Below are 10,976 nucleotides of genomic sequence, written 5' to 3' on the forward strand. Positions count from 1 at the left end.
ACAGAGCTGTTAAATGAACCGAAAATTAATTATAATTATAAGTATAATTAACTTAGCATATGTTGTTTTGCTTAAATCAATTTGAGTGATATGTATATATATTTTCCAAGCAATCAATAAACCTGATTTTATAAAATACGAAATATTTACATCATTTAAAATGTAGCGTAAATATATTTTAGATATTTTTCAAGAAAAATTTCTTAAGTTCCTCAATAAAAATGCCACAGAAATGATTGTTAAAATGTGAAAATATATATTTTACTTAAAGAGTTCGAAGGGTACATTAAATAAGTATAGCACATAAGGCAGTACGGTGATTGCAGGATGCTTTTGTGCATGCTTGTGTGTGTGTGTATGTGTGGGTGTGTTCATCAGTTTCTCAACTGCTTAACCGCGTCTTCTAATCGAACGACGACGACCTCCCCTGCGACCGCCACGACGGCGACCACCGCGACGACGACGGTTGTTCCTTCTGCCACGACGACTACCTCCGCGTCGGATGACACGCCTGGCACGGGCATCCTCACTGCTCGGTCGTTCGATTACCTCTCTGTTGGGCTTGTTGCTGTCGACTGTGTTGCGGTTCTCGTTCGCCTGCATCTGCTCCTGCCCATGCTCCAACTCTTGATCCACCTCCTGCCTATCTTCGACCTCAAGCGAAGCCCGGCCGACTTCACCACCTTCGTCGCGGACAACGGAATGGCGACGCTGCGTGGCTGCCTCGGCGGCCACCAGACAGCAAAGGGCCGCCAGGGCAAAGATCAGTGCGTATTTGCTTGACATGCTCGATAGTAGCTCGATGAAATGATTGTGATACTCTCGTTTCACCATCAACTGTGTTTTATAGTGGTACGATGATGATAAAATGGTGGCAACTGTTTAAATGTTTGTCCATTGTAAGTGAGTGGGTGGGTGGTGCTTGCCACCAGCTGTGTTTGCTGTTGCTGCTGAAAGCTGCTCGCAACTTGCAGTTGGCCATACTATTAATTTGATCTTTTGTTTGCTACTTGCTGTTGGCCTCTCAGCTGCCAGATACTTATTTGCCAGTCTCTTGCATTTGCCTTGGAATGTAGCTTCCTCTGTCTCTAGCTGCCTTGGTTATTCGCTTCATTTCCTTGCTCCTTGCTCATTGCTACAGATAATTGGTTCCTCCAGCTCCATCGCAATCCAAGCACGCTAACCCGTTTGCCAGCGGAAAATATCATTTAAAAAGAATAACGTAAATAATCGAATTGTGCACAAAAGCGTTTTAAGTTGCGCATTTGCGCATCTCCTTCTATTTTCCCCTCTGTGTCCTTATTTTAATGGTGCTTTTGCCCTCTTCTCCTTTCTTCCCTTTGAATGAGCAAAGGTCTAACGTTTACAGACTCTAGCAGTTGTGAGCATCCCAGATAGAGGAAGCAGTGGTACAAGGAGTCTTAAAGAACACTGGAAAAAAACCTCTGTGCTACGATAGTTTGGTCATATCACTAAAAACAGTTTATCTGAGGTATGCAAAGTCTTTAATTCAATTTTCCTTGATACAATTATTAAAATGAAAATATCTGCACTAAATCTGAATAATGGGCTATTATTGTATTTTTTATTTTTATTTGAAATTTCAAAATAATTTTTTTGTTAACATCTGTTTACAACTCTCGTCTGTCATGGTACCTATAAGTACGAATAACATTATTCATACGTTAAATACTATTTTTTTGTGCTCACTGCCTTGCTTTTATATGTAAACCTTTTTGCTATGCTGGCGTTTGCATCGGAATCAGCAACTATTAAAAACTGCAGAAAAAACCACGGGTAGCGATTTGCTCATGCCTTGAATTGAATTACAAATTCGCAGCACCAGCACCAGTACAGTCACTGTTACAACAAGTGAGGATGGTACAGTCGGGCGAAATGACTTGGGAATATATTGATACCAGTTTTATGCCAGCTGATAAAATATTGAAAATAACCTCCTTGTGTGTGTGTGGCCTGGGAAGGTAGTGGGTGTGTGTGTGCTTTGACCAAGTAATGTGCCATTCAAATTTGGTAACTCAATTTTCGGAGGCATCTTCGGAGGAGGTTCCAGGATTGGTAACTCTTGCTCTAAATTACAGGGAATATGGAGTTTTCCGATTAATGGGATTATTAAATTATTACACATTGTTAAATATATCTTAGGAGTTTTCGAGTAATCTACAAACCAAGTTTGGGAAGTGTTGGTCTAAAAGGAGGATGGACTAATTTTTCGAAGCGGGAGTCATCGTGGCCAAATTTTTTGTTTCACGACTTTTGAATGGTGTTTTAAATTTGTTGACTATAGCATTCAAATTGTGTAAAGTAATTCGGTTTATGGGCGTGAGTTGGCTTGACCATAAATCATTAGTATTTTTTGTATTTTAATAGAAGTTTATGTGCAGTTTTTTATTCAAAACTCTCTTTGATAACTGTTACTCAAAAATTGTATTGCAATTATCGATTATAATAATTTTCTAGTCCCTAGTGCACGTACCACAAAAATCTTAAGTATATCTGACGCGGCGATAGACGAGTATAAGTTAAAAGTTTGAAGTCTCTAGCTAAGAGTATAAGAGAAAAGTCACAATAACCGACAAACAACATAACGGATATTGCATCAAATTAATATACATTTCTAACTTCAGTATCAAAGTATAGAACCTGTGGCATTTTCGATTTTTAGAGGCGGAGGGGCAGTGTACTAGTAGTACAGAGTACTAATCAAATTTGGTAACTTTTGCTTTATCGATTTGCATTTACCGATTTCTTAGATCCCTCTTGAACGTAACATCTTAAGTTTAACTCGTTGTCTAAAATGGGCATAGAGAATGAGATGAGGAGTTTTTTAGGTCCACACTGAATGCTTGTAGACTTGACCTCGTATATTGTATTTTGGTCGGTTGCCAGATATCAACCATATTTATTGCGCTCATGCGCGTTGCCAATAATTTCTGTTTTGGCAGCTAACAGACTGAAAGTGGCAGGGGCGGGTTTCGAGCAGGACAAATATTAGAGTCAGCTGAAGCACGTGCAGCAAGTGGAAATCACGTGGCTGGCATTTGTTGAAATGATTTAGAGCTACCAATGGATTTTTTCCCTCTGCGTACCTTAAACTTTTATTTAGTTTTGATTTGGTCAAGAGGACAGCTCCAATAACAGCTCTCCGTAATCCACATTTCTCGGAGCGATCTGGTTATTTGTCAAACAATTGGAACCAATTCTTATGCAGCACAGTGAACGTCAATCAATATGCTGCTACCAATGTGCAACGTCCTCCTTTTCGCCCTTTAGTACTATCCCCGTCAAAAACTAATTAAAAACAGCTTCATTTTTCACAAAAGCTTTAGCAATTTTCAGTCAACAAAGGAGCTCGCATGTTGCTCCATCAATCTGGACAAGCTCTGCTCGGACTTGAAAATTTTTAATTGGCAAACGCCAAATAGATAATCATTTTCCTGCTTAAGCTTCCAAAAGAAAATATGTTTCTTGTTATAAATGTGTAATGCAATAAATAAGGAAAATTATAAGAGTGTATATTGGAGAACTTTAATTAGATTTATGTATAAAATCATATATTATATTGTATAAATGATCTCCAAGTGCGTAATTTAAGTGTAAATATTTAATTAGAAGACCATGCGCATAAGTTTAATTCAGGTTTGCGTAATGAAAAAGTGTTATGATTTGCTCTAATGTTTCTTAACTGATTAGCGTGACCCTTGTGCACAGTAGATGTATTTGTGCACTTTGTATTTGTAAAGATGTATTCGTATATCTCGTTTTTCGTATATTTATATATATATTTATATATTTTTACCCCAATCTATTAAAATAAAATATAATTCCGTTTCAGCAACATTTCAGTGCAGACTTAAAAAGCTGCATCTGCAACCGCAACATGAGCATACTTTTAATAGACTCAATATTTAATATGATGTTGGTCCTAAAGCAGAATGGAATTCATACTAAATTATGCAGAACATGGCACATAATCAGCGAACGCGCAAATACGTGTGCATTTTGGTAACCACATCGTGTAATTAAGGAAATATTTTTGAAAATGTTTGTGCAACGCAGCTGTAACCAATACAACAAAGATAGCGATAGACGGAGGAACAGAGAATCAGAGAGACAGAGAGACAGAGAGAGAGAGAGAGAGAGAGAGAGAGAGAGAGAGACAGAGAGACAGAGAGAGAGAGAGAGATGAAGTAAGTAATACAGAAATTAGCAGGTGCATATTTGAGGTAAGTGGAATGTGAATGGGTTGTTGGATGCACAGGATGCTGGCCATTCGCAGATTTGCAATATAATTAAGAAGCGAATGGCAAATGAGCAGTGCGCCAAATTATGCATACCCCACGTGGCTGCAGACAAAAAATTAACATGAGCAAGGCATCGGCTAGTAAAGCCAAGCAACGCAAATGCTAGAGTGAGTATTTTGCTGTCGTAAGTGGTTACAATAATGTTCGTGCACATTATAATTAGTTACAATTCGATAACAAGTGCAGTTCATGTAAATAAGAATGCTCTGAACCCAGATGGTTACCGTATTAAATCGATTGAAACCAGTTACTGGAATTGATATTATCAGTACGGAAAAATTAGTATCGGTATCAAAAATGTATATACCAATGTATGGAACTCTTCAATCCTTATTCTTAACTACTGTTATGTCGCAGAGAGAATATCAGATTGAAGGAGACGAACTCGACTTCATAAACTTCATTTAATAGGTTATTTTCACAAAGGGAAATTTCTATAAGTAAGAATGAATAAAGAAATGCCTCATGTATTATAGATTAAAATAAATGTTTCTGTTCTAATTGACAAAATGATGCAAGTGTAAGTAAAATTATGCATGTGCAAGTAATCTGCTGCTGCTAGGCACCTGTCGGCAGTACCATGAACCCAACAAGACCTATCAACACGACTAAATTGTATCCCAAAAATAACCTAACATTTTGTTGTTATTTTCCGAAAAATAAATGAGATTTCTATTGAGAATAAAATATTTATTGTCTTGCTTATGATGCTAAATGGGCTTTCTAACAATGTGATCGTAAAAAATGATAGTGCCAATTAGGGGAGAATGTATCATAGTACGTTTGACGCAAGAAGTATCATGACTTACATCCAAATGAATGATCTTATGGTCACCCTTGTGCATGAATACCAGTGATTGTCCGATATGCAATGTTTCATAATTTTCACTATCGTTGTATGTCAGGACTTTTTTATGAAGATCATAGTAGCTCAAATGATTGGGCCTAGGGCGCAATTGAGTCGTTCCCTCGAATACGCCCTTCCAATTTGTCGATCCACGCTGATTCAAGGCGAAGCTGCGCAAACTACTCGCATAGTCCATATAGCCCGATATATCAAAACCACTCGGTCGGCGCACCACCAGAAAAATGATAGTCTGTAAAAATATGCACAAATATATACTTATGAAAATCTTTACTGTAACTTTCTCTAACCGAAACCTTTTGCAATACATTGGGCATCTCGCGTTTCGCCAATGCCAGTAGACCAGGATCGTTGTTATTTAAGTATTTGCCGTACTGCAAATTCAATTGTTTCTTCGGGTTAATCATTTCCATTGCCTTTGCTCGAGTTTTTATGAATTCCTCTCTCTCATAGATTTTACTCGTGGTCCGATAGCCAAGTTTAATATATTGTTCAATGACAGTCGAACTCTGCAAATAACGACGATCGTCTGCGTTGATGAATGATTGAATGTAATCGGTATAAGTGTCAAATGCGAGTAAAGCATAGTCTGCCCTGACCGCATCCATTTTCTTTCTTTTATGTGCTTTATTAAAAAATTTGTGTTTGTTTTTTAAATGTGTGTGGTTTTAATGTATATTGTATATATATGTGTTTGTGCTGTATTTTATTTTATGAATTTATGTATGACAAACTGACATTTTAGGCTAATACAATATATACTTTTGAGAAAAGCATTTGTAAAAAGTAGTCCATTGTCACATATTGACCCGATCAATGTTTAAAATAACTATGATAAAGCGGTAAGTATATAAATTGGCATTTTCCATATTAAAAAGTTTTTGACGATAGTTATAAATATAAAAAAAAAAAGTTATAAATGATAATACCCAGACTTTTTGTAAATTTTATGTCTCCTGCTTACGATATATGATTAAAATCGTCTGCGACGAATATTGCAATATTGATTGTTATATTGATATTCAATTATGGGTACATTTAGTAGCTATATTGTATAGCAGTATTACGATTTCGATAATACATGAAAAGTCTTGAGGAGGATTCATAAAGCATGTTTTCAATCGATATGTCTGACGACAGATGTATTGTCACACCGGGCATTTCGTAAAAATTTAATAGATAAGAAAATGGCAGTTATTTTAATTTTCGTATATGGGTATATTTTCCATTTGATTAATTTTCAACTTATGATGCTTTTCTAACGACATGATCGTATAAAACTATACAATTATACATTGGCGAACGGATGGATGTGCGCTTTACATTATCCTTGTGCCAACTGTCGGCGTTCGTAACTGGGATGAACTTGTGATCGCCAAGATGCTGAAACATCAGCGAAGCACCGTGGTGCATGATTGCGTAATTGTTGCTTGGATTGTAGCAAATGGTGCCACTGTGCCAGTCAAAGAAGCTCAAATGGCTGCGTTTGGGTCGCAGCATAATGCGACCCTCGAAGACAGCCTTCCAATTGGTGCAACCTACCATATGGAGGTTGGCGGCTAGTAAGCTATCCGCGTAGTCGATATAACCCGATATGTCGAAGCCACTCCGTTGTCGAACTTGTAAAAAGATAATGGTCTACGGCAGGCAACAGTTTCAAATTAGTCATGTCACGGATTAGTTACTTTCAACTACTTCTATTTACCGATAACTTCTTTTGCAAATTGCGCTCCTCGCGTTCAGCTAGCGCAACTAGCACTGGATCATCGCTCGTCAGATAACTGCCAAAGAGTTTTACTGATGTTGTTTTTGGGTTGATTAGTTCCGTCAGATGTTTCTTGAGCCTATAGAAGTCGTCCTCCTCATGAATAGTGGCATTAGTCCGATAGCCAAGTTTCACAAGCGAATTTATAACTTTCTTGTTTCCCAAGTAACGGTATTCCTCTGGTCTGGTAAACGATTCCAGATATTCCGCATATGTCTCGAAATTGAGCAGATTAAAGTCGCCGCGCATTTTGCTTAAGTCTCGCTTAATTATTTCTGGTATATTTTAATTTCACAATTTCAAAGAATGTATTTCGGTTTATCTGCGTGCTTTTATTAGTGTTGATGGATCCATTCTGAGTTTCTGAACGAAACAGTGGGAGTTGCTTGCTCCAATAAAGCTAAGCTTACTTAATATTTTATTATTTTTTAAAATTAATTCGGTTTTTTTTTATACCGGAAAATAGTACCTGTCATTGATCAAAATTTAACAAACGAACACAAAATTTCGTGTAAATAATTTAAAAGCTCTCATCGAATTTACACTTAGACCTTGAAAATTAAAAATACTTAGGTAATCAGTTTAATAACTATTACACAGTGTTTTGAAAATATGCTTATAATTATTATGTGAAATCAATATTCCCGATTGGTAAGTAAAACCTTATCTGCTGAAAGTTAAGTGTTAATATTAGTTAGATTCGCGTAAAAATACATTCAGTTTATTTAATCAAAATAAATACATATTCATTTAAGCATAATAACCAGGAGCTGTTCACACACACACACACCCACAACAAACACAATTTGCAGAGTCACACATCGTTATACAACCGGGTGGGGAGCAGTACCTGCTTAAAGTGAGTCTATACTAGAGTACAAATGATGCTCACGCATTGCTCTCCTGTTTTTGCCTGGCAGCGTAAATTACGCGCATAAAATGAACATTAGATTCTTATTTTAATGTGCCGGAGCAACACACACACACACACACACACATACGCACCCCACACATGCCATAAATAATAGGAGGCTAACTGCACACACACGCTGGCAATGCCAGCGACAGCAACAAAAAAGGTTATGCCAAATAACCTGCAGCTATTACAAACACAAACAGTCTGCAACACATTCCTATGAGTGTGTGTGTGTGTACTTATTTCCATTACAAATGAGCTTATTATGCGCCTGAGTCACAAAGTCATTGCGACTTAAAAGGATTTGCATGTGATTAGCAGCACGAAATGTAAACAAAATTCTTGCGCCAAAAGACAAAAACCAACAGTGAATAAAAAACTTTGTATTTTCAAAGAACGCAATGCTGATACTCTTATTTTTATTTTTAATTTTTCGTATACCTGGCAAATAATTATTTATTATATTTTATGCGTTACTTAATATCCTGATTTAAAAACTGGTATTACTTCACATATTAATTGTAATCCATTTAAAAAGCGTATTATAATATTATATAATATGTTGATAATCTTGTTTATTTTTATAATTTTTAATGTAAACTATATTTTTTGCAACTCCACAGCTGACTAGATGGACACTTGCCCCGAAACCGGCGAAAGATATATTTTACTTTGTTGCAATTATTTTGTTCATATTTTGAATTTTAGTAAAAGTACACCCCAGATTAGTAGAAGATGAAACAGGCAAATCTATTGTAAAGCTTAATACTCATTGTTGCCTATTAAGCGTTACCAACGTCTTCGCAATGTTGATACATCCATTTGTGTAGGTATTTCGTAACAAAAGGCTATTTGTAAGCACTTGAAAAGTTGAGCAGCCGAAAAAGTTACACACACTTTGTACGGGAATGTGTGCGTGTGTTATTGTGTGTTTTGTAGGTACTTGATCTTTGTGTTTGTATTGCATATTTGGCAAATTGCCTTTGGCAACGAGACGCATTAAAACAATGAACACATCATAATCATAATTTCTGTTGCCTAATTTTAGGGGCATCGCTCGAATGCTGCGTGTAAATGAGTTCATGTGTGTGTGAGTGAGTGTACGTGTGTGAATATGTGTGTGTGCGTGTGTGTGTGTGTGTGTGTGCGCACGAATGTCTGTTCAAATAAAATGCATAATTTATGTATGGCGGCGTAGATTTTGGTCTTGGGTGGGCTTAACTTGGCATTGGGAAATCGAAATCGAAATCCTTAAAATCAGCACTGAAATCACCTGACTGACAGATAGATGCTTTCGAGTGGCGCCTTGCGCTTCAATTGTCCTGCATAATGGATATTTCTTTTGCATAAGCCTTGAATTCTTATTGGAAAGCCTCTCAGCAGCAAACAGAGAAGCGATTTTGCATTTTAGCCAGGGCGCTGACGTATAATTGAAGTTTACTTAAAAGTGTTGCCGATGGACAGGTAAAAAGGCAAGAATAAATAATATTGATTTTTTTGAAAACCCGACTAATGAGTCAGTATTTGTATTTATGTATATACATCTATATAGAGTTTACTTTCGATATATAACATTTTCTAACACTCATTGATTTCTCGTTAAAATTAAAATAATTTCTAATCATATTTAAAAACTACACATTTTGTGCTTAAGTAAGCGTTTAAGTTAAAAATTAAGTAAAATATATGGATGTTTCTTGTAATTAATAAATGTGATTTATTATTTTATTGAAAAATCATCAAATGCATTAATTTACCATCGTTATCTTGCTCAAAGTTAAATAAATATTAAATAAACTTGATAAAATTCATATAATAAAACTATTGCATGTATATATATTAATCTGAGGTAATGAAACTTCGAAGAAAAATAAATATTTGCATTACTTTAACATTTAATTTTTGATAAGTAAGAAATTGCTAACGCACCTTTATTCAAACTTTAATCTGCGTTAGATGATCAAGTATCTCTTAAGCGTGCTTTAGCTATGCTGCTATACAAATACTCATTATGTGTATAGCTGAATATGCTTCTTCATAAAATGACGTCAACTTTGCTGTGATATAACGGCACTGACTTGCTTTTTATACTCACATACTCACAATTTACACACACACACACATACACTCACGTCCATGAAGTGAGCATTCGCTCAGCCTTTGGGCAGAATTCCATGAAAAAGTAAACAAGTCAAAAGCGAGAGACCAAATAAATAAAAAAAAAGTAATAAAGTAAAAATAAAACTCAGACAGCTCATGAATGGAGCCCATTGAATTGGTAGTTGGCACAAAAGACTAGACTTCAAGTTTAGCTAAAAGCTAAATAAAAATATAAATACATACATATATATATATAAATATACATATATATATATATATATATAGAAATGTATGTACACCTAAATGTATGTATTAAAAAAAATTGCGAAAATTGTTGTGCTTTTGAATAAATAAATCGCAGCGCAAATAAAGGTGAACGGCAAAATAAAGCAGCAGATAACAACAACAGCACATATGACAACAAGCAACGATGACGTCAAAGTTCATGTTGACTCAGCACTTGGCCAAGTTTAAGCTGCTACCGTCTCATCTGTGAAGCACACTTTCCACAATATAAAATATAGGAAGACGTAATTTAAGGCCAAAGACTTGAACATCAAAAGGTTTGCTGCTTATCTGCTTATCGTTGGCGTCACTTAAATTAAGCATGTGTGCCACGTGGCTAAGCGCCCATGGCTATTAAGCAACACACAGGCGAAAGCAAACTGTGCATAAGACCCAATCAAGACGAGAGAAGGCAACAAGCAACAACAACATACAGTACAAGCAAGCAGTACACACATCAATACCCTTTACATACCTCAACGCTCTGGCACTCTGGCAGCATTGTCCCTGCAGGCATGTCAGGCTCTAATGCCAACACTGACACACTCCGTACTCCCAGGGCTCTGGCTTCGGCTCTGCTTATAAAATAGGAATCAGCGTGTAAGACAACAGCATACCCAAAATTCCACTGTTTTCCCAATAACAAAAAAAAAAGGGGAGCCCAAACAAAATGTATCATGTGTGTTGCATCTTTGGCCCTTTTTCTGCTCGGGGCCTCTGCGA

The 10,976-nt window shown here is 36.4% G+C and overlaps 3 protein-coding genes across 4 annotated transcripts; all 3 read right to left on the reverse strand.

Annotated features, from left to right (window-relative positions):
- Nucleotides 1-285: 285 nt before the first annotated feature.
- LOC6567126 (protein nemuri) lies at nucleotides 286-1,173 on the reverse strand. The gene has a single exon (XM_001993521.2). The coding sequence runs from the start codon at nucleotides 832-834 to the stop codon at nucleotides 391-393; it is 444 nt and encodes a 147-aa protein (XP_001993557.2). The 5' UTR covers nucleotides 835-1,173; the 3' UTR covers nucleotides 286-390.
- Nucleotides 1,174-4,997: 3,824 nt separating this feature from the next.
- LOC6567127 (cilia- and flagella-associated protein 299) lies at nucleotides 4,998-5,914 on the reverse strand. Of its 2 annotated transcripts, none has more exons than XM_001993522.2 (2): nucleotides 5,478-5,914; nucleotides 4,998-5,419 (listed from the first exon to the last, which is right to left on the reverse strand). In XM_001993522.2, exons 1-2 carry the CDS (start codon nucleotides 5,793-5,795, stop codon nucleotides 5,033-5,035), a joined length of 705 nt encoding a protein of 234 aa, XP_001993558.2. In that variant the 5' UTR covers nucleotides 5,796-5,914; the 3' UTR covers nucleotides 4,998-5,032. The 2 variants fall into 2 exon arrangements, with proteins under 2 accessions (XP_001993558.2, XP_032595350.1); XM_032739459.1 differs by having other exon boundaries at nucleotides 5,484-5,822.
- Nucleotides 5,915-6,387: 473 nt separating this feature from the next.
- LOC6567128 (cilia- and flagella-associated protein 299) lies at nucleotides 6,388-7,308 on the reverse strand. Its single transcript, XM_001993523.3, has 2 exons — nucleotides 6,893-7,308; nucleotides 6,388-6,825 (listed from the first exon to the last, which is right to left on the reverse strand). The coding sequence occupies exons 1-2, from the start codon at nucleotides 7,199-7,201 to the stop codon at nucleotides 6,433-6,435; spliced, it is 702 nt and encodes a 233-aa protein (XP_001993559.1). The 5' UTR covers nucleotides 7,202-7,308; the 3' UTR covers nucleotides 6,388-6,432.
- Nucleotides 7,309-10,976: the final 3,668 nt, after the last annotated feature.

This window comes from Drosophila grimshawi, unplaced genomic scaffold (assembly GCF_018153295.1).
Source record: "Drosophila grimshawi isolate 15287-2541.00 unplaced genomic scaffold, ASM1815329v1 contig_1377, whole genome shotgun sequence".
Classification (NCBI taxonomy): domain Eukaryota; kingdom Metazoa; phylum Arthropoda; class Insecta; order Diptera; family Drosophilidae; genus Drosophila; species Drosophila grimshawi.

Bases quoted from the DNA above. Each gene is read 5' to 3' on its own strand.
- LOC6567126 (XM_001993521.2), bottom strand. From the start codon at position 834: ATGGTGAAACGAGAGTATCACAATCATTTCATCGAGCTACTATCGAGC.
- LOC6567127 (XM_001993522.2), bottom strand. From the start codon at position 5,795: ATGGATGCGGTCAGGGCAGACTATGCTTTACTCGCATTTGACACTTAT. The intron at 5,420-5,477 runs GTTAGAGAAAGT...ATATTTTTACAG, and splicing joins ATGTATTGCAAAAGGTTTCG to ACTATCATTTTTCTGGTGGT.
- LOC6567128 (XM_001993523.3), bottom strand. From the start codon at position 7,201: ATGCGCGGCGACTTTAATCTGCTCAATTTCGAGACATATGCGGAATAT. The intron at 6,826-6,892 runs GTAAATAGAAGT...TGCCTGCCGTAG, and splicing joins ATTTGCAAAAGAAGTTATCG to ACCATTATCTTTTTACAAGT.